Genomic DNA, 24,000 nt, shown 5'->3' on the forward strand with positions numbered 1-24,000 from the left:
CGAGCTCTCAGGTCCACTGATGCCAAGCTGCTAAGGACCCCCACCCCCCCGCAGAAGAAGATCGGCGACGCCGCATTTGCCTGCTATGCGCCCAAGAGATGGAACGCCCTCCCCATCGAGATCCGATCAGCCGCCTCCGTCGACTCCTTCAAGAAGCAGCTGAAGACCCACCTCTTCATCCTTGCCAACTCCTAGCTGCCAAGGCGTCATAGTGTCCCAGCTGACGCAGCGCCCTTACTACTCGCAACCAGCCCTGGCAGGGGGCTCCCCTAGGTGGCTGCTGGTCTCTGCCTGAGGTTTCTTCCTGACTATAGGGGGTCTTTTTTCTCAGACTTCACTGAGCTTTTTTCCCCCTTACAAACTATGAATCAAGCGAAAGGGAGTTTTTCCTCACCCCTGATGCCACCAGGGGCCGCACCTGAGCGCCCAATCTCTGTGTGACTACCTATGACTTATGATAGGCCCAGCCACTATGGACCTTACACATCTAAGAATCCTGGTCCTATCCTACGTTGACCTTATGACTCTACATTCTCTGTCTATCTCTTCTTCCTCTGCCTTCCTGCTTTTTCTGCCTCTCCTCTATACCTCTCCTTTTAAATCTATCTCTAACAATGTTTTTTTTTTTTCCATTTGTTAAGCACTTTGAGTTACATGCCTTGTATGACACAGTGCTATACAAATACAATTATTATTATTATTATTATTACAAACACAAGTGTGAAGTGAGCCGTATGGAACTGCATTATGCACTGGAAATTGGATTTATCCAGGATTAAATTTATCCAGGAAAGCAGTGAGAAATGTCTGGAAGGCTGGAAAAGTACCTTGCATGGCTATTGAACCGTGGATGTCAGAAAAATAGATACGCTTGAAAAAGCACATGTCTATGGGAATAACCTTTAAGCCAGGATTGTCTTGCATGGTTATTGGTGAATGGGTATAAGAATACAATGTTTAGTATGGATGGTTACCCACATGGTTTTGGTGGCAGGCAATGGAAATAAAAAGTTAAGTCAGGACGCTTACTGATGGATGGAAATGAGAATAAAAACCTCAGCAAGGATACTTAGCTTCATGGTTTTCAATGGATTGTTACATATAAGAGAAAGCAAGTAATGATGTGCTTGGTTTGGCAGGAACACAACACAGTACACCATGTGTGTGTTTGATGTTTGAACTCTCTCTCTCTCTCTCTCTCTCTCTCTCTCTCTCTCTCTCTCTCTCTCTCTCTCTCTCTTTCTCTCTCACCTCCTCTCTGGTTGAGCTTGGCGTATCCTGCAGCGTAGCCACTGGTGAACACTGAGGAGCTGCTGAAGGCGCTGTGGGGGAGCGATGTAGCCAGAGCCTCATCACACTTCTCTGAGAGAGGGAAGAGGAAAGAAAAGAGGAAAATAGAGAAGAGGAAAGGGGGAAGAGAGAAAAGAAAAGCAAAAAACTGTTCAGATTCAAATCAAACTAAATCAATACATCACCGTTCTGAACCACAGAATAGGCAACATGGCAACATTTACTGTGTGCACATCACTACAACACATTGGCTGGCTGCAAGGCTACGGTCTCAATTAACACCATGTAATATTCAAGTCTGCCAAGCTGAGGGAAGATCAATGATCTCATCAAGCAGCAGTTCAACATTCCCAGATTCTTTCAGAACTTTTATAGACATTGGTCAGTCGGATGGGGAATCGGTAGAACTTGGCAGAACAAGGCTCAATTTAAAAATATATATATGCATGGACATATGTAACAGATATTGTGTACACATTTAAAATATGTCAATTCATGGAGCATTGGGACAACTTACTAACTGGACTGCAGTTTTTTCTCATCCACATGAACATAAGCCTATGCACAGTACCGAACACTGTGCAATGGATTGAGCCATCACCAGACAGATGCTGTCGAGGATTCTTTATATGCAAAGTGATTTCATGTATTGTTCCTCAAGCCGGGATATTGTAATCCATAGGCAACCAATTTATTTGGTTGAATTAATCACCGTGATTGATGGTAGCAGTGCAGCGAGGATGAAGAAAAATTTACATAAAAACGAAGCACTTGGACAGGGGAATGGTGTGCATAAATTTAGCCATGAATGAACAAGAAATGTTTTCTCCCTAATAGAGACTAATCATAGATGATACTCAGGGGAACTATCTTTTCACACACACACACACACACACACACACACACACACACACACACACACACACACACACACACACACACACACACACACACACACACACCGCAGTGCAGGCAAGATACTGTAGACACATACACACATGCACACGCACACGCACACAAACCCTAAGTGAAGTTAACTTTGCCAGCACTTTGTCAGGGTTCCCACTCTTTTTCAAAAATCATTTTCCAGGATATTTCCAGGACATTTCCAGGACTATTTTTGGATAATTCAGGACGGATATTTCATCCGTCAGACCCACAATTTGGACATACACAGCGACACACAATGCATTTTAGAGACAATGTGACTTTAAGGTTGAAATGAGTTGTAATGAATGAGTACAGTGTGTTAGGGAAGAGGGTACGTACAAAGACGCCATAAGAGCATAGTATGGCATGGCCGCAAGGGGAGTCACTTTGCAGTTAGTACTAAGGAGACTAGTGATAGGAGGGATTACATTAAACACTGACAACTGGATCTCCTCTCTTGACCAATTTTGCGAAGTTACAGAGTTCAGATTTTATCCATTATGGCGTTGCACCCACTGACCATGAGCATAGTGTCTTTAAGCAATGTCCTCGGACTACACCTAACCCAATGCATTTTCCATCAGAGTGATACTTCTTATCCAATGTACGTTATTTGCTTAGTACTGGCGGAAAGGTAAAATGCAAAGCCACTACCGCCAGGGCTGGAGTGTGGAACAGGTCATAGGACATAGTGAATTTGTGTCAGCTGTAATTAAGGCTGAATGACAGCTGTAATTTAACCACAAACTGAACATTGACGACAGGACATCCTATTTTGACCGGGCCAGAACTAGCAGCAGCTCCTCGCACCCACAATGCAATTCAAATTGCGGAGTTTCCAGTGTCACAATTTCTATCGATCATGGCCTTGCATCCACTGCGCATGGTGTCCCCGGGCTACGCCCCCGTACTAAGCCGTGGCCAATGCGAATAAGCGTTCTTATCCATTCTATGTTCTTTGTCCAAAGGTATTGACCTGGGTTGCGGTTGAAGATCACCAGCTGTCCCGCTAGTAGGAATCTGCTGGAGCTTGGCGACCACACCCCTATGTCAAATTTCGCAAGCCCAGCACGTGCAGCCTCTGTTCAATTGAAATGCTTTCTGATCCACAAAACGTTTATTCGGAATTAAATGAAAGTGCAATGTAAACTCACATTAATGTCACATTATCTCAGAAATTAATACCTTAATAGTCTCTCTCTCTTAGCCTATCGCAAAAATGACTGTAGGCCTACTTGGATTTAAATGCATTCTCCACAAGACTTGACTTTGACTTTTTTGCTCACCAACCATTGTGGCCAGTGGTTTCTGTCTTTCTGCAAGCCAGTTTTGTTGCCAGTTTCTTTTTCTCTGGAATATTCTTGCATACAAACAATTGATGCGACTACTGTGATTTGTCACACCAAAGATCAAACTAGCTTTCAAAGTGGCTAGTGAGACTGAAAGCTCTGATCTCCAAAAAAGATAGCAGTACAATTTTTTGTAAGGAAGTGCTAGCACTGCCTATTTGTAGGCCTATTATGACCGTAAGCAGGTTTTCGAGAGATATATAACGCCATGATATCAGCTAGCGACTTTTCAGCAAGCCAACTAGCGACTTCTAGCGACTTTTGGCAACACTGAGTCAAAGAATATGACTGTGTATAAGTGCAATCAAAGATGGCAACCTGACCAAACTGTGTGTGTGTGTGTGTGTGGACAATAATGTATTCAATAGGTGGATATAAATTGAATCGTCATGTCTAGACTCGGAGAAGAGTAAAAATTATACCACAAACAAAATCAGGAAAAAGTTGAAGGAAAAAAAAATCCAGGACAAATATTTTTTTATTTTTTTTTTTATTTCCAGGACTTTCAAGGACTTGAAAACACATCTCTAAATTTCCAGGTTTTCCAGGTTTTCCAGGACGTGTGGGAACCCTGCTTTGTGTGGCAGACAATTGGCCCATGGCCCATGCTTCTCAAGTGCTAGACTTTCACTCTACAAATGCCACACCTATGTGCATGCAAAAGCACTCAGAAAGCCAATGTGGATATTCTGTGTGAGTGCGAAACTACACCCACCAATGTTAGCAAAAAATATTATATATTTTCCCCCTTTCTGAGCCTGGGATTGGCAGGTCTACTCACAGGTCAAGGGACATGCCAGTTTGTCTCCTACTGAAAGTTGCATGGCTCAGGGAGGGACATTTCCCTCAAAGGTGACAGACAGCCATCATTCCTCAGGTAGGTTTGATCACCTGAGACATGTTTTTTAAGGTGTCATGAGACCAGAGACCTGTGTCCTCCTTAGGTAGTGAGGATTGCTGTGAGCATATACTTGCAGAATGCCCATTGGGATCCTGAAAGGAACACTCTGTGTGTCAAAAGGCTGGCCTGAAATTACGTGTCCTGCTGACATTTTCAGCTAAACAAATAGCACAAGCTCTGTGTAAATAGCAAACGGTCCTTCGCTTTCTCTCATATAGACAGGAGGGTCCAAAAGCAAACAAGCATTTTCATGGAACAAGAGAAAGGAAAAGGGTAAAAAATATTTGGTGTCCAGTTCCAGCTCTTGGATGCTACGTATACTGTATATAGGTCTGCATGAGAGGGCAACATTTCCAGAAACACTGGACACTTGCTACCAGTAAATGAGATAACTGCTGTAGCCCCTTAAGGCACGCCGTACCTCCCGTGGCACGCTGTAATAGACATTGAAAGTTAACTGCTATAGTACTACACTACTATGACAGTGCACGGGGCCTTTAATAATACATTACGACTTGGTCATTGCCATTCTGGTAACAGCTCATTTATAATGCCGTGTCTTAAGAGGTTAAAGTCACCACAGATCTTGTGAAATGTTTCCGTTTTATGACCGGCCTTTACAGAACTGAAATGCCATTGTGCAGTGCTGCCCATTTGCAGTGTCTCAGTCACCTTGCCTGGGGGACGAAAACGGTGCTATAGCATGCTCAATGTCTGCAGTTACCCTGTAAACCCCAGAAAGGCGATAAATGGAGATTGCTCCAATAATAAAATTGGGTCTGCCAGTCTGCAAGGTTTACAGAAACTTTATTAGGCACACCCAACTTTTCCTTGACGCAAGTGTCTGATCAGCCAATCACATGGCAACAACTCAATGCATTTAGGCATATAGACATGGTCAAGATGATCTGATGCAGTTCAAACCGAGCCTCAGAATGGGGAAGAAAGGTTATTTAAATGATTTTGAACATGGTATGACTGTTGGTGCCAGAGGGGCTTGGTTTGAGTATTTCAGAAACTACTGAAATACTGGGATATTCACACACAACCATCTCTAGGGTTTAAAGAGAATGGTCCGAAAAAGAAAAAATATATAGTGAGCAAGTTCTGTGGTAAAAACAAATGCAGGTCAGAGGAGAATGACCAGACTGGTTCAAGCTGATACAAATGCAACATTGAGTCAGATAACCACTTCTTACAATCGAGGTATGCATAAGAGAATCTCTGAATGCACAGCACATCAAATCTTAAGGCAGATGGGCTACAGCAGCAGAAAACCACATTGGGTGCCACTCCTGTCAGCTGAGAACAGGACAAAGAGGCAACAATTTAGACAGGGTCACCACAAACAACACTAGAAGATCGAGAAAATGCTGCCTGTTCTGATGAGTCTTGATTTTTGCAGCTACACTCAGCTGTAATTCTCAGAATTGTGCATTATTGACATGAAAACATGGATCCACCCTGCCTTTCATCAACGTTTCAGGCTGGTGTTATGATGGCGTAGGTATATTTCGTCGCCACACAATTTGGGCCCCTTAGTACCAATTGATCTTTGTTGGAATGCCACAACCTACCCAAGTATTGTTGCAGGCAGTTAAGGCAGTTCTGAAGGGAAAAGGGGGTCCAACCCTGCACTATAGGTGTTCCGAATGAAGTGGCCGGTGAGTGTATATTAATTGAGAACCATATTTTAGATTGTCAGAAATCCTTGTCTACCATAGCATGTGGTTGACACTGGAGTTGTCATGGTGCCCCATGTGTGAAATTGTTCCACGGTCATTGTGAATAAATAATTTGCCCAACCAAGATTTGATTAAACCCCAGTGAAGAAGACTAAGGTTACAGAAATCATTCACAAATGCAATAAGCATGGGTGGAATGGGCTGGGTTGGGGTTGACACTTGACAGGTTCTGTTGGGTGATAGTTTGGGTGGTTTAGAGTGAATATTTCAGTTGTTATTGGTAAAGCTTTGTGTGGTTTTTGGTTAGAGTTTGGGTTGTATTGGTTGGAGGTTTTGATGGGGTTTAGGTGTTGGGGTTTTGGGTTAGATTTGGAGGATCCTCCACTCATCTGTCTTCTCCACATCCTTACTCCTGACTGAGAAGGCTTTACTGTGAGGGAGGGTGAACAACATTGTCAATGCCAGGGCCCACTTTAGATATGCAGTTAATGGCAGCAGATGACAGACACTCAGGGTGAAGTCAGAGGCAATCTGGCGTCTCTGAGATATAAACTCCCTTCTCTCCATGGCAGCAATCCCCCATGCTGTGCTGCAGTATGGCCTGCTCCTTCCTTCCTCCGCATTGAGCCTCATCCTTCCTTCTTTTGTTCCTTCCTTCTTTCCTGCTAATCCCCTCGCTTTCTTTTCTCCTCCTCCCTCCTGACTTCCTCTCTTCCCTCCTTCCTGTCCATCTCTTCCTGTTTTCCTTCTCCTTCTCAAAGGCTTTAGTTTTTATCCACCCTTTCTGAAATGCAGTATTAACGTATTGTTCAAGGGCTGACTTTCTCCCTTCTTACTTTCCTTTCAGAGAAAATAACAACAACAACAATAATAATGATATTTATGAGGACACAACAGCTTTTCCTCACCTCTTTTCTGTTGAGAATTGTTAACCCTGTGTACATAGTGAAGGAACAATATGAGAAATTTCTTGTAAGTCACAGAAGAAGAAGAAGAAGAAGAAGAAGAAAAAGAAGAAGGTGGACAACTCAACCTCTTCCTTTTGTAGAGGGTGACAAGTTTATACTGATATTTGTGTCACAGGTCTCTTGAGACTAAAGCCCTATTCCGACGGGACTAGTTTAATGGGAGGACCTGGGGTAAACTAATAATAACCGGGAAATTTAATCCAGTCCGAACGCGCCAGTCCGGTAAAGATAGCGGAGTATGTCGGGTAAACTTCACTGCAAGTTTTACCTCCTGTAAAACGGTCCGGAAGACTAGGGCCTACCATTGGTAATTTTAATCCCGCCCGAATGCGACCCTGTGTAAAGATGTCTGGTTAAGCGCATGAAAGGCACAATATATCCAATCTCTCCGGGCTTGCAAACATTCCAGTTTTGTCGTAAACCGTTTTAGGAGTTGTTCCAAGCTGTGTTCGCTGTCAAACGCACTCTTCAAATGAAAGGACACGCATGCAGACGCATTAGAATGGATTTTGATGGGTTAGTAAACCAACAGGCAATTATTAGAAGTGTTCCACGGGACCAAATGCCTCCATGGATGCGCAATAATGTGCTCAAAAATCAGTAATATATTGTGGAGTTGGCACGCACATGACGACAGGTGCAGTCACAACGGTGCGTGATGAGTAACCCCTCCTACTTTCTGTTCGTCTTCTGAGATATTTCAATCCAGTCCGAATCGAGCATTTCTTTTACCGACGTCCTGAGATAAAAATCACATTCCCCCATGTCCATACATGAAACTAGTCCCGTCGGAATAGTGCTTAAGACAACAAAGATATGAACCCCTCACCTTTTATCTACCTCACACTTCATGGTCTGACAACATCTTTGGACATAATCAGGACAGACACACATCTGAAGAAAACATGTCTGGCCATCAAAGTGAAAAAAGGCATCCCTCATGATCCTATGGTACATGTCGTGGCAGCAAATTAGTTTAGGCCGCAGCCCAGCCATACCGATACTCAGTGCTTAATTTGAGGGGGAGCAAGGGGGAGCTAGCTCCGGAACCTCAGACGAGAGCTCCGGAACCTTGGATGGAACCTCATGGAAATACATCACAGATCCCCCTCGGGGGGGAGCTACCCCTCCTCTGCGCTCCAGGACCTCCCGCTTGACAAATTAAGCACTGCCGATACTTATATAGATTGAAGAGCCACTGAAACATTGATACATACTAACATACATACTAATTGTGAGGTGGAGAAAGTCTTGTACTGTAAGTGTCTTGTGAAGTATGCACACATTCATCTTTGAGGAACTCCTCTGCAATCCTCCACAGACTGAACAGTGTGTTGCAGTGCATTGGGATCATATTTGTTTGCCTTGGCTGTCAGCTGAGAGTTGCGCGACCATCTGGTGTAATGGGGAGGGACTGAGGGGAAGAAGACAGTGGGAGTTATATCTGTATATCTGTGCCCTTTGAAGAGAGTTATCAAAATATTTCCATATTCTATATGTTGCTGCAGATGTTATATTGTGAGCTTACATTAAGTACTGTGTATTTCTGTGTGGGACTTGTTAAATGGGCCTGCTACAAAAAATGAACTAAAGAAGCTATGAATGACACTGTTGGAGCTGGAAATTAACTTTGAACTCTATTAGTCTCTCCGCTAGCCCACTTTATCTTCCTGGCTCACGCTGATTGATTAGACTGGCAACTGCTTTGCCACGGGGGTGAGGTCTACACAGGTTAATTAGGAGCTTTGCCCAGCCCAGGGAGTTCCTGTGGAGTCTCTCCTTTCCTTTCTTTTCTCCACAGCCCAAAATCACCACCGTGTATCTACATTAGCCTCTCGCCACAGTAATTGCTAGCTAGCATGTCTGAAAGAGCTATTATTACAAAACATCGCCCATGGCTTCCTCGCATTTTGCAGATGATGAAAGTCTATCTACAGTAAAGAGTTTTTTTCACCCGTCTTGGAAAGTGTGACGGATTAATACAGAACAATGCAGTGCAAACCTGTGTTTTAAATGGATAACTTACTATAATGTTTCTCTCTCTCTCACTCTCTCTCTCTCTATATGAAGCCTGGCAGCTCAATTTTTCTTTACAAATCTTCAAATATTTATGAAAATAATTATATAATAGGTATATAATAACACAAATTATACTTCAGGAAGAAAATAATTCTGAAATGCAATGTGCTCTCACACTGGAATATAATTTAAGTCCTCAAAATTGCTTGAATAACAAGTGCCGAAGTCACAATTGGATGGCCCAGATAACAAAACACATATTAAATAAAATGTATGAATGGAAAGCATGAAGAACCTTCCCTGTGTGTGTGTGTGTGTGTGTGTGTGTGTGTGTGTGTGTGTGTGTGTGTGTGTGTGTGTGTGTGTGTGTGTGTGTGTGTGTCTGTCTGTGTCTGTGTCTGTGTCTGTGTCTGTGTCTGTCTGTCTGTCTGTCTGTCTGTCTGTGTGTGCGTGCATGCTTGTGCATTGTGCATTCGTCCGTGAGTGTCCGTGTGTGAGTGAGGGTTTTGCATGTAAATAAGAGGACAGAGCATATTCAAAATAGAACAAATGGCACAGGTTCACACGTGGACCTCGAAAAGACGCCTGTTTGTCTCCAGTGGATCTGAGGTGCTTTGGAATAGAGCAGTGTTTCCCAACCAGGGGTACGTGTACCACTAGGGGTACGCGAGCACACTGCAGGGGGTACTTGGAAAAATGTTATTATTATAACAAATGTATGGAACAGTCACATCAGGACAGAGAAAGCGATATAGAACATGAATTAGGGGGTACTCAAGGCACAACTAAGAGGCTTAGGGGGTACGCGAGACAGAAAAGGTTGGGAAACACTGGAATAGAGGAGCTGTTGTCCACAGGGGAACTGAAATGTGCTCCCCCCCCCCACTCCTCTCTCTCTCCTTTATCTTCTTCTCTGCCTGGTTTGATTTAGTTTGGTGGACGCATCAGCTTTTTGCTGTCTGCCAGTATCAGCTCCCTTCCTTTCAAGTGTGTGTGTATTCCCTTCTATGTCTGTCTGCGTATTCCCTTCTATGTCTGTGTGTGTGGGTGGGTGCGTTCTTGCTGTGTCTCTGCGTGTAGGCCCTGGCACCAGTCCCACTCCCACTCCCCAAAGCCAAGCCCGCTATCCAGGATGGTCATTTGCTCTGGCCAGCCACCTGTGCACTGACAACCTGTTTCCCTTCATTCTAGTGGAGGAAAATAACTTCAGCATCCCACCCCATAATACCACATTACTGCACAGTAGGCCTACTACACTACTGCTTCAGACTACAGACAACCTGTTTCCCTTCATAGTGGAGAATCATATCCTCACCACCCCATCTTCAGTCTGTCATTTCACTTTGCCTTCTTAACAACATTGCCTGGCTTCTTGCATGTGAGACTGCAAGTATTGCAACCGTCTGAAGAAGCAAAGCATTTATCACTCAACAGGAACAAGACACCAGCGTACTCAAACAGATTATTTTAAGCATGATGTGCTCCCATGCATATCGTAACGAGTCTAAAATGTGTCCATAAGGTGTTTATGAATGTCGATGACATCTAGAATGTTCATTATCTTCATTTTGAGGAAGAAAAATCCGCAACCACGCACTGATGAAGGCTTGTTAGCCGAAACGCGTTTGCTTTTTGGACATGGTGGTAATATAAATAAATAATGAGACGCAGTTTGTGAGTGCGGATTTTTCTTCCTCAAGTTGACGCTTTTTATCTCGCACCCAAAGACTTTCGTTTTTCCAAGAAGTTGAGCGCGTCCTCTGCCAATACTTGAAGTCATTATCTTCATTTCTCACTCCACCAATTATCGCTGTATAGTGTAATGTGTCCACTGTGTATCCACAAAGAATTGAATAGTGATGACGTCACCAGCACCACTTTGCACCCTCTTACCCTTCCCTTTCTCTTTCTTTTCTCTTCTGGTTATTGGTGCATAATGCAATTTCCAGCCATTAAGTGTGATTCTGAAATTGTTAAAGAGAGAGTAAAATAGCAGTAATCCGCTGGGGGTTGGTTAAGAGCCTGTGGTACATTACATGAAGCTGCTCACACTCATCCAGATTCAGCAGGTACATGTTAAGTACACGCCACTTGCTCTGAAGTGTGTGTGTGTGTGTGTGTGTGTGTGTGTGTGTGTGTGTGTGTGTGTGTGTGTGTGTGTGTGTTCTTGTGTGACTGCTAATGGGTGGTGGTGTGTAAAGGAATTGAGCTCAGTGACCTATGCGCTGCTCCCCTGCCATTGGTGTTCCTCTTCAGACGGGCGGGTGGCCGCCATTTCTCAGTTCATCGAGGTGGAACGCTTCAGAGAATCATTAATACATTCAAATTATGTGCACATGTCGGAAATAATTAATTCCCTATTGTTGGCCACCATGACTGACTGCAGCAGATGCGTTTTGTAGGCCACGGTGGAAATAGCGGTAATGAGAGCACTTTGGAGGTCAAGAGAGGGGGGTACTAATACGTACAGTATGTGTGTGGCTGGTTGGGTGTGTGTGTGTGTGTGTGTGTGAGAGAGAGAGAGAGAGAGAGAGAGAGAGAGAGAGAGAGAGAGAGAGAGAGAGAGAAAGAGCAAGAGAGATTTTCTGTGTTTGTAGTAGGGGTGTAAATAGTAATCGATATGAATCGATTCATTGATCCTACGGCTGACGCCTGAATCGAATCGTATCGTGGGGCATTCTTAAAGGGACACTGTGCAGGAAATGGTCAAAAAAGGTACTGCAACTATGCTGATCATTGAAACTGGGTTAGCTATCGCCAAATTTGATATTTACATGAAAGTTTACTAAGTAATAAACAAATATTTTCTAGTATGGTCATTTTTGCAGCTAAAAATGGCTATTTTTGGAAATTCAAAATGGCGGACCATGGAGAAGATCCCCCTTTTCATGTATGAAAAGTGCAATTTTTCCAGTCATAATGAATATTTAGAATTTGATGGTGGTGGTAAGTATTCATAAAAAAGGTAACATTAGTGAATGGCCAGCATGAATTCTGGAAATAAACAACTAAAAATCTCACACAGTGTCCCTTTAAGTATCGAAAAAATAATCATATCACTGGCCCCTGCCCAATGTCATAGCTGTTAATTGTGCAACATAATAGAAGTGGAAAAGTACTTGGAAAAATCGAATCGAATCATATCTTGAGAGTTCTTCAGTAAGGAAAATAATCGAGTCAATATGTCGAATCGTATGTCATGGAAGCTGTGATGTACACCCCTAGGATGTAGGTGGTTTGAGGAAAGACTGGTGGGTAGTTGGAGGAAGAAAAAAGTGTGTCTTTCAGTGGTCATTGTTGAAAAAAGGCTGTTTGTGGTCAGTGGGTTTCTGCTTGGACGTCCATGAGGCTTTGCATCTGTTTGTTTGCAAACATGTGAATGTGGCAACATGTGAGGAATAGTAATACAGTTAAGCGACAGTGTGTGTGTGTGTGTGTGTGTGTGTGTGTGTGTGTGTGTGTGTGTGTGCGTGTGCGTGTGCGTGCGTGTGTGTGCACACAACCATGTCTGTCAGGATGCAATTCACTGTGATATTCATGTGTGTGTGTGTGTGGGGGGGGGGTGGTTACTTTTGCTTCTATGGGTATTTCCTCAGGCTTGCCTGTGTAGCAGTGGCAAGTTGATCAGAGGCTTGGTCAACTGTCTCTCTCCACTTCACTACAACTGTGTGTGTGTGTGTGTGTGTGTGTGTGTGTGTGTGTGTGTGTGTGTGTGTGTGTGTGTGTGTGTGTGTGTGTGTGTGTGTGTGTTCACACTCCACTGCTGTCCGATGATTGATGGAACCACAAATCCAAAATGCAGCAGCCTCCTCCACCCCCACTCACACACACACACACACACACACACACACACACACACACACACACACACACACACACACACACACACACACACACACACACACACACACACACACACACACACACACACCTGAGACGGCTGTGTAGGAGACATAACAGCAGTCAGTCCTTCTCTCCTGCTCGACAGAAAAAAACCCTCTCCACCTGGGACTACCTAAAGCAAAAGCAAAAGCACTCTCCTTTCCTTCTTTCGACAGAAAGAGAAAAATGCACATTTTGTATCTCTCGATAACATGAAGCTATCTGTCCAATCCAACTCATAATTGAGTTCAATGACTCATTGCACCATGTTGTGCTGTGTTGTGTCCACTGTCAAACAAGTTTACGCATCTTTGCAGTGCTTCCGACAATATGTGAAGCTTGAATAACACATGAGAGGGCAATTCAATCTGTCTCATTATTGAGCTCACGTTGCTACCACTGTCAAGTTAGTATTTACAGCGGATACCCATGTTAACAGGGCTCTTTTTTCATCACCAGTCAAAGCGGCTAGAAGATGTTAATCACACTAGCCAGAAGTAGTAGTTCAGATACACCGCGCTCTTTCGTGTGGTCCGTTTCCAGTTGAATAACTTCGAAGGTGAAAAAGTGGATCACATCATTTAAATAGCAGCAGAAGTGTAGACAAACGTTTCGGCTGTTGCCTTCGTCAGTTTGTCTACACTTCTGCTGCTATGTAAATAATAAAAAATAAAAAAGAAGAAAAGAAGAACCCGAGTGCAATCACACTAGCCAAACATACACTCACTAATGGGTAGAAGTGGCTAGTAAGTTGGTCTTTTCTACCAGTGAAAACTGAAATGTCACCAGCATTTGGCTGGTATTAATTTAGACTCCTGCATGTTGAACTCGATGAACATGAGAGGCCCACGCCAACCTTATAGACTCCTCTCACTCACTATGCCCTGTTGCTGCCACATCTCAGTGTTATTGATGACGGATGTGTGTGAGATCGATGCTACAAGGTGTTGGCAGAAAGCTCTGGGACCAGTGGTGATGCTGTTTTGTTCTTTTTCCAGTAATGGCCTTTTAGCTTTCTCACTGCATGCTGACGTATGTCAAAACTCTGTGTCTGGAGCATTTATCAGAACATGCTTCTCTAGCACTCACCGTGCTTCACTTCACAAAGTGTACATTTCTAGCTGCGTGTCAGTACCATAATAGAGCCACTATTCACTGCTGACATGGCTTGCCCTTTAACTACAAGTGCCAAGGGTACCCTAGGAAAGGCAAAGAAAGACATAATAATGGAAAAGCAAGAAGAGCAGGTTGCTGGATATTTGTTCTGAATGTTCATCATATTACTGCAGGCTGACTAAGGCAGTGTTGCCAATTGATCAAGTTAATTTGATTAGTAATTAAATACTGTGAGGTGTTTTAAATGTTTAATTTTGTTTCCATAACTGTGTAATTATGAGCTGATTTATTTTCTCTGCCTCAAACATCAATGTAGCAATATGAAAAATGTTCCAAACATGCACATTATTTTACATTCATTATTTTCCAAATCATTCCAAAATATTTTTTTCACTTGGTGGAAATACTACCAACACCTGATCTCCACAAACACTGCATCAGTATTCAAAGCATGTCCCCATATGTCACTTTGTACGTCTCGGTTATGGAAGTCATCTTGTATTGAATGTCATTCCTCCCTTCAATATGGCTTGCATCCACACAGATGCTGCCTTGGACATCCATCACTGCTCAGATCACTCATGTTGATGTGGAGGGGTCCCACCTCACCCTGCTGCCTCCACTATGGAGAATATGCAGCCTGGAAGGACGTGCTCAGCTTTGCTAACTGACTAAAAGGATGAATAAACATTCAGCATATCAAGGAATCAGCAGCTACATATTTATATCCTTTTAACACATGCACAGTAGGAGGAATGTGTTCTCTGTCTGTCTGTCTGTCTGTCTGTCTGTCTGTCTGTCTGAGCGCTGTCTGTCTGTCTGTCTGTCTGTCTGTCTGTCTGTCTGTCTGTCTGTCTGTCTGAGCGCTGTCTCTCTGTCTGTCTGTCTGTCTCTCTCTCTCTGTGTGTGTGTGTGTGTGTGTGTGTGTGTGTGTGTGTGTGTGTGTGTGTGTGTGTGTGTGTGTGTGTGTGTGTGTGTGTGTGTGTGTGTGTGTGTGCGCAAACCCATGCGCACACATGTGCACAGTTGGGCGAAAATGCATGAGGGTCGGCGTAAGAACCAGGCTACAAAAGTACCGTTTTTTTTTTCATTCTTGCGCACCTCCACTCTCCAAAAACGTCTTTGTTTTACTCTCTCTCGGTATGGCAGATGATGAAACACTGACCTGGGTTCAATACCAAGGACTGGGGGCAATTAAATTGAAATTACAGCCAGAGAAGTTAATCTTATAGGGCAGCGCTCATTTCAAGAGGTCCCCAAGATTGATTTATTACTTATCCCTCCCTGCCTGCCTGTTTACTTTATACAGCTCTGGCTGCAACAATGACCTAAATGCCATTGAGCATCAGTCTGACACATGGCAAGTCTTTATACAAATAGATTAACTATGACGTTTTGTGATGTGTTTCCTTATGACCTTATTCCATAATAATAGATGTGGATAATACATGGATATAAACATAACAGTAAAATTACTGTAATACATTGATTAGTAGCATCTAATTTTAATCCACTGGTAATAGTGCACATATTGCACATGATGTAGTGATGATGGTGAAGATCTTCCTTTTGAAGAGCAATAATTAACACCTCCGTTCCAAGTGTTACATGAATTCTAACAGACCAGTATTCCTTCATCACTAGGTAATAGGCTAACTCTGATGACTAACATTAATACTATATTACATCACGTCAATGTGGGTTACCTAATTTGTCACTAAGATGTAATCAGATTATCGGGAGCACTGAGGCGCAAGCTAGTGCATTGGGGATATTGTGCAATCATGACAGACTTAAGATTCAGGTCATAGCTCTTGTTGGAGATAGGGTGAAATGTGTTTTAGAAATGCAATTTATTGCACACCAGTGATCATAAAAGGTGCACTTATTTACCTTACCCATGAAGGTCATGGCTTGATAATACTGGAAGTCTGCATTGCAGAATCAATCATGCATAATGTGTGTTGTGAAACAGGTCCTCGAGGCAAGTCTCACAAATTTACCATGTAATGTAAAACGCATTATTTTCACCGGATGATAAACAGATTGAATGCATGTAGTTTCTAAAGAAGGCCCAGGCTGATTTCTCTAGAGGACAAAAAAAACGAATTGGTAATTATTTCTCTAAGATTTCCATTGTTTCCTCTTACATACAACTGGACTTGTTTCCTTTTACAAGTGAAAATGCTGTGCTGTGTGTGTGTGTGTGTGTGTGTGTGTGTGTGTGTGTGTGTGTGTGTGTGTGTGTGTGTGTGTGTGTGTGTGTGTGTGTGTGTGTGTGTGTGTGTGTGTGTGTGTGTGTGTGCGTGCGTGCGTGCGTGTGTGTCTATCTGTGTCTGTGTGTGCCTGCGTGCGTGTGTGCGTGTGTGCACTTGTGTATGCTGGGAATTACTTTTCTTACAGAATAATTACAACACTTTTGTCAAATTATAATTCCCACGAAGCAAATGGCCATGGGAACCGTGTGGTGAGATTTGAAAGGAGTGGGAAATGAGGGAGGTGGATTTGACAGACTGCAAAGCCAAGCTCATCACTGGTAAAGTGTATTACACAATTGCAGGCAAGCTGTCACTTCAAGGGACCATCAGCCCACAAGAAAACTAACAAACAACATTGTTTGAATGTAGTTTGAAAAAATTGTGTTTATAAGCAGCAGATGTTTACACGTATGGCATACCAAAAGCTATTGTACATGTTGAAGCACTATTTGGACATTTTCAACATATCACTCTATTACTCAATTTACTTGAAACTTGCAAGTACCAAAAACTTGATACACTTTGGTCACATTCCATTCACTGTCTGTCACCCTGACAGCACCGAGACGCGGAAGAAGAGAAAGAGGAGAAAGAAGAGAAAGAAGGGGGAATAGGAGAGGGAGAAGGAAGGAGGAGGAGAAGAAGAGGGTGAAACAGTCCAAGCCTGACATCTGAGCATAGTGTCAAGGTGAAGAACTGCAAAACCTGAGATGCCTGCTCTTCAACTTCAGCTGATTTCAAAGAGGGTTTTCAAAACATTCACAAAATGCTCTGAGGGGTGACAGTGTGTGTGTAATGGTTTGGAGATGGCAAAGGAAGAAGTAAGTGAAAGGTAACGTAGCAAAAGACCTACGATTTCCAGTGGATGGACCGTATAGTGACGCACAGTGCATTCAAAAGTTGATAAAATGCAATCTTGTCTATGAATGACTTCTGATGGTGGACCCTTTAACTTCCTTGGCTGAAAAGGCATGACCTTGTGGAAGTCAGAGTCATTCACATCAAATTGTTTCTCTGCATAGTTTAATTTCTAATGGAATGAATCAATTCCATGCACTAGAAGGACCATGAAAACACACTGACTACACAATAGACAGGAGTACAGAGAATCTAAAGAAAGGATATCTATAATACAGTAACACCCACAATGCATTTTGCTCTTTGATACATCTCTATAGACACGCACATTGACATTGCATGATGTTTGAAAAACAGATATAAGCATGTGCTGCTCCTTGGCATCAAAGGAAAGGTAAATATTTCATGCCATATTGCTTTGCACCAGATTGCCTGTCATGTGGTGGAACGGACTTTGATTTTTTAATGCCTAATTGGACGTCAGTAGGCGACTGAGACATAGTAATATGGCACATAGCATTCTTCCCCTGTTATCTTTACCTTAACATATGTGTCATAGTGTGTGGCTGATGAAGCAGACATTGATAAGCAAGAAAAATGCCATTTTATAATGTGCAAAGAGCAACCATTAGATCTGCTTTCAACCAGAGACTCCATCCTGAGGCCCTGGGGATGTTTAACTACCACTGAGTACCGGACAAAACAACCAACCAAATCATTTCAACAATCTGACTGCTAGGAAGATCGATGGGACTGCCGGTTCATGTGAAAGGTAGCTAGCAAAATTGGCATGATATTTCAAGAACACTGAGGAAAAAATTGTCACAATAATAGCAGTACACTCTAAGAAAATTTCCCTGCAAAATAACGGCAGTTACTGGCAATTATATTTACCTGTAATTCTACTGTTATTTCACACCAAAAATCAAATACAGCTCATTGCTGTTTAATGTATCACAGTATATAACATTTTTCCAGCAGCAATTGAACTGTTAAATAACAGTACTCTACAGAAAAATAACAGTACATTTCAGTTAAAAAGTTGAATTGTACTGTGTGATGACAGGCAAATACTGGGTCATAGTTCTATTCATGAATATGGCCATGGCAACTTCCCACCCCACCCATCATTCTCCATAACTGTGGCACCCTGGCCATGTTACCACCCCACCCTCCCATCGTTCACCATGACTGGATTGCCTTGAGCATGATACTATGGCGCAATGCTGTATTAAGAAAATGGTTTGCCGTGGTCCTTTGAAAGTGTGGGCATGAATAAAATTTCAGAGTACGCAGTGCTATGTTACAATGATAGTGTGGGAGGTGGGCTTTTTACTGTATCTCTTGATGAGCCAATGATTAATGTAGCATTGGTCAGTCTTTAAAAAAATATTTTGCACCAAGTAGCACAGCAAACAAGCAGCACTACAAGCTAGCTCTCAAAGCAATGCCTAATTTGCAGCAGGCACATTATATGCAACAATGCCACAAATGATGCCACATACAGCAAGCTTTCACAAAGAGGAAAGTGTGCAAGTATGTAAGCAAGCTTGTAGGCAAGCTTGTAGGCAAACAAGTGCTATGCTGTGCCATGCAGGCCAGCCAGCAGGCAGGCAAGCAACTGAAGTGTTGATAGTCCAGATTTATATACAGGTGCAAGAGTACCATGTGACCAGAGTCATCAGGCCCTTGGCAGGTGACGCCCGTAATTGAATAATGGCATAACAGCCCTACTCAGGTGAGGCCAGGCACTGATTAGCAGATTGGTTTAGATGGGGCTGCTTGTTGCAAGAGTGTTACAAGTTCTTAAAATGTTTCAGCCATTCACACTTTCATCACTATCAAAATGCATGTGCTACTCACACGTTGCTGCATCAAGCACTTTTTAAGTATTGTAGTTTCCTTAGAAATTGTTTCATCATGCTTGATAGTATCAGATAATCTTTAACCAGTCAGAATGACTTCAGTTCTTCAGGTGGTATTGAAGTTTGATGGTGATCACGGACAAGTGGAGGATGAATGGGTTTCAATGGTGCTGCCTAAAATAACTTGTTATTTTCTAGAGATGCACCGGATCCGGTTCCGGTTCCAGATCCGTCAGGATAATAGAGTTTTTCACAGGGTCCGGGTCCGGCAGGATCTTAAGCAGTGGATCCGTTATCCGGCATGTTACCTAAAAATCAGGGTCTGGTGCATGTCTAGCCTAGGCTTTTCAGTCTTTCACAACCCCAATCACTGCATGGAGTGAAATCCCTTTGGAAGCGGCTATTGCAGGCAGTGTGGCAATCAGCCAATGAATCAAAAAAATAGTTTGCGCCAACGTAATAAAAAGGGCGAGTAGACTATATGTTTCAACCCTTTTGTAGGATCCGGTATCCGGTTCTGGATCCGGCAGGATCTTATTCAGTGGATCTGGTATCCGGCAGGATCCTAAAAATCAGGATCCGGTGCATCTCTAGTTTTTTCCACAACGGCGAATACTGCTATTGTGCAGTACTTACTGTTTATGCTCAGTATGTGACTCAAAGTAATATTTTCACAGTAGTTGTCTGTTTTTTCGAAAAACAGTAGAATGCTGTTGCAGAATTGCCGTAAATAAACAGCTATTTGTTACAGTGTAGGATTTCCTGTTGCACCCTTTAAATACCATAAATATTGCAATTGCGACATGACTGGAACATTAATGTTGATAAAGTATGTAAAATTAGCTGTTGGAAAGGTAATGCAGAGGGCAACTTTAAACTTCATACTTGAACAAGATTCCATAGGACACAGTGCTACCTCTCCATGTTTCCACCATCTCCAATGCAACAGAAACCATCAGAACAATTCTAATTCTCAAACACTGTCTGATATTGTCTGATCTGACGTTGTTGAATTTTGAAAATGTATTGAATTAAAGCTTTGTAATTGTGCTATGAAGTGGCTTAGGTGTTCACCAATTGGCAAGGAATGTGGTGGCGAAACAATGATTTCTTGAATTACATAGTCTCTTCCAACATTCGATATGGTTCGAGTTGGTTTGGTTTTGGGTGCCAGAATGTATCTACAGCCGATCTGGAAATTGGAAATCTGGAAAAACACAAAACACTCTTATATCGCTAAATCTAACTCTCTTCTACACAAAAAGCTTGGAAATGAATCAGACAGCTCCTCTGCTGGAACATGCTCTCCTACCTTACAACAAATGAAAGCCAATTAGGACAAACAGGCTAGGCCCGACTGGGAGCAGCCTATTAATACTGTACACTACTAGTAAACAGCCCAAACACTCGAGATTTGGAGGCGGTTAAAATGTAAGCAGAACTAAGGACAAAATTACTCAATTATGGAACAGATACAGTGAGTCCAATAAGTATTTGATCCCTTGCTGATTTTGTTGGTTTGCCTACTAACAAAGACATGATCAGTCAATAAATGTTATGATAATGTGTATTCTAATATGGAGAGACAGAATATCAAAAAGAAAATCCAGAAATTAACTTAAGAGAATATATATTAATTTATTTCAATTTCATCAAGCAAAATAAGTATTTGATCTCCTGTCAACTGATTACAGTTCCGGGCCCACAGACCAGATGGGCACTTCCGATCAACTTGTCATCTGAATGAAAGACACCTGTACATACTAACATGCATAAAAGACACGTTTAATCAGCAGAATCTGTCCATAGGAGTGAATCAGTCACACTCTAACCTCACCATCATCAAGAGCGGTCAAATGATATCAGGGACAAGATTTTAGACCTGAACAAAGATTAAATGGGCTGCAAAGCCACAAGAAAGAGACTAGCTATTAATGACCCAGCTGTTGATGCATTTCTTCCAAAATGTGAGGAATACGAAATGACTATCCATCAGCCTGTCTGGGGTTCTATACACAATTTGACCTTTTGTAGGGATTTGATAACCATGAGAAGAGAAAGAAAGCACCCTAGACCTGTACGGGATGAACTAGGCAATGATATCAAAGCTACTGGGACCAAAATCACTGAGAAAACTACTGGTAGAACTTAATGCCACAGAGGTTTAAAATCCTGTAGTGCACACATGGTACCTCTACTTCAGAAGGAACCTGTGCAGTCCCACCTGAGGTTTGCCAACGGACATCAGGCTGGTTTAGGATATGATAAGGAGGTGCTGTAGTCAGATGAAACCAAAATCAAGCTGTTTGGCATTAACACAATTCAATGTGTTTTGAGAAAGAGTACTGCTGTCTATGATCCCAAGAACACCCTCCTCACCATCATGCATGAAAGTGGTATCATTATGGTTTGAGGGTGTTTGTCTGGCCAAGGCACAGGACAACTTCACATCGTCAACGAATGGATGGAGGGAGACATGTAATGTGCCATCCTGAGTGCAAACGTCCTTCCCTCCACCACTACACTGAAGGGTGGGCCATTTTTGGATCTCCCAACATGACAATAATACACAACATACAGTCAAAGCAACGAAGGAGTGGCTCAATAAGAAGCATATTAAAGTCGTGAAGTGGCCTAGACAGTCTCCAAATATTAACCCTATTGTAATTCTATGGAGAGAACTGAACCTCCCATTTGCCAAGCTACAGCCACAAAACTATTAATGTTTTGGAGATAATCTGCAAAGAAAAATGGGCAAAAATATTTTCTACAATATGCACAAACATTGTCATCAACTAAAAGAAGCATCTGACCTCAGTGCTAGACAACTAGGGCTTTGCCACAAAGCACTTTATCTTCTTTAGCTAGAGGGGTCAAATACTTATTAGCCTAAATTAAATACAAATAAGTTAAAATATATTATTTTAAGTTATTTTCTGGAATTTCTTTTTGATATTCTGTCTCTCCATGTTTGAATACATATTATCATAAATTTATAGACTGATCATGTCTTTATTAGTGGGCAAACGGGCAAAATCAGCAAGGGATCAAATACATATTGGACTCACTGTATCTGACTAATGGCTTGTTTTACTGAATCCAATCTGGACACACAAAACATGCATGCACACAAGCACACTTGACACTTGAAATTCGTGTTTTGCATTGATCATTTCTGTTCATACATCCCCTACCTCTAAGGACTAAAACCAACCTCCTAAAATGTTTCTCTCTGTGTGTATACTTGAGTCCAGGAGCTGAGCTGTGCTGGCAAGAGAGCCATCAGCCTGCAGAGAAACCCACAGAGATACGGCTAATTTGCTAAACTGCAAACGATCACAGTCTGTCGACACATTGTACAGCCCCACCCACTAATCCTGTGAGGCCATGGAGGGAAAATGCCAATTCATGTCCGGCCTGTATAAATGAATCCTGGCAATGCTAGAAAATAATGGAGATGTTTTACAGGCAAAGAGTCAGCCTAGGATAGAAAGAATAAACCCTTCAGACTTGAAATACAAGAAGGTTCTAAATAAGCCTTTGACTTCGATATTCGATATTCGAATATAAGTCGAATGTTAAGACAATTTGAGACATTCGAACGAATATTAATTGGCCATTAATATTCGAATCTGACATGGGTATTGCTTTTTTGGGTATTTCATTGTATTGATTAAAATCATTTCCTTGTAAACATCGCAATTCACAGTCTCAATTTATTTTTTCCATGGCTGGTTAATTACTACAGCTGTGTTGAGGAGAGTCACGTGCGTGGCTCATCTCTCTGTGTTCCGTAGCAGGACACTTGCGGCAGGCAGTCTCCCCCAGAGTCCGCATAACAAGCAGATGAGTGCTGCAGAGTTCCATTCAAGTGAATGGCTACAGTTAATAAACAAAGCATCATCACATTACTTTCTGGAGTTGTTGACGAGTTTCTGGAATTATGTGATTCAACCCACAAGTACCTGTGATTACGCCAAGAGTAAGATAATAACTTCTTGTTATTTGGATTTTGACAAAATTAGCTTCGTTGGTCTGGGTGTCAGATCAGACAGACTCCAGGTGATGATTTTGTTAGCATGCTTTTAGCATGTTTTTAGCGCACTGCTAGTTTGTGTAATGTTCGTTTTTAGACGAGAGCAGTCATCTTACCTGGACCTACAAACACACTACCTAAATGTCCGTCATTAGTGATAGAAAATAAATACATATTTGTTGATATTGGTGCTGTGTGCTCAATTCTCATGATTCCCATATGATCCAATTCAAATTTTAACTTGGGCTACAAGTATGACATGGCTGCTAGCTTTGCCATGTTTTAATCTGCATTCACACCTCTAAGTACCGTCTTCTTATAAGTGCTGAACGATCGCTAAACAATAATGGCTGGTTGAATGCATGTTGTTAATGGGCCATTAGGCTACATCTCTGGTTGGAATAGCCTTTTACTAGTCACTGACTGGGGGAAAGAACAACTTCAGCTTGACATCAGGTCTAACTGGGGCAATTTTAATGGTAAAAAATATGGATAAATATTCGAATATATTCGAATATCGTTTTTAATTTAGAAACGAACTTCGACTATGATTTTGGGGCACAAGTCAAAGCCCTAGTTCTAAATGAAAATGAGGGCACATGAAAAGCAAACCTTTAACCATGTTGTTTACAAAACAAATGTAAATGCTAATCAGGGGAAATGAAACATAATTTCAGTGAACTACACGTCTAAAGACTGAATGGCAATCACAAAACAATTTTGCCAGCATTCCCATCAGCACGGATGCTGAGACACTTATCTCTGCCCGCACATTAATTCCCTGCTCATCTAAAGCCAGATTCGCACGGGATAAATTTTACCTATGGACCCCTGGTAATTCGC

The 24,000-nt window shown here is 42.3% G+C and overlaps 1 protein-coding gene across 1 annotated transcript in view; it reads right to left on the reverse strand.

Annotated features, from left to right (window-relative positions):
• LOC134456119 (contactin-associated protein-like 2) overlaps positions 1 to 24,000 on the reverse strand; it is a 293,385-nt gene that overhangs the window by 201,610 nt on the left and 67,775 nt on the right. Inside the window, exon 2 of the mRNA XM_063207552.1 lies at positions 1,252 to 1,362. Coding sequence (XP_063063622.1) covers positions 1,252 to 1,362 — 111 coding nt within the window. The remainder of the gene's footprint in view (positions 1 to 1,251; positions 1,363 to 24,000) is intronic.

This window comes from Engraulis encrasicolus, chromosome 9, assembly GCF_034702125.1.
Source record: "Engraulis encrasicolus isolate BLACKSEA-1 chromosome 9, IST_EnEncr_1.0, whole genome shotgun sequence".
Taxonomy (NCBI): domain Eukaryota; kingdom Metazoa; phylum Chordata; class Actinopteri; order Clupeiformes; family Engraulidae; genus Engraulis; species Engraulis encrasicolus.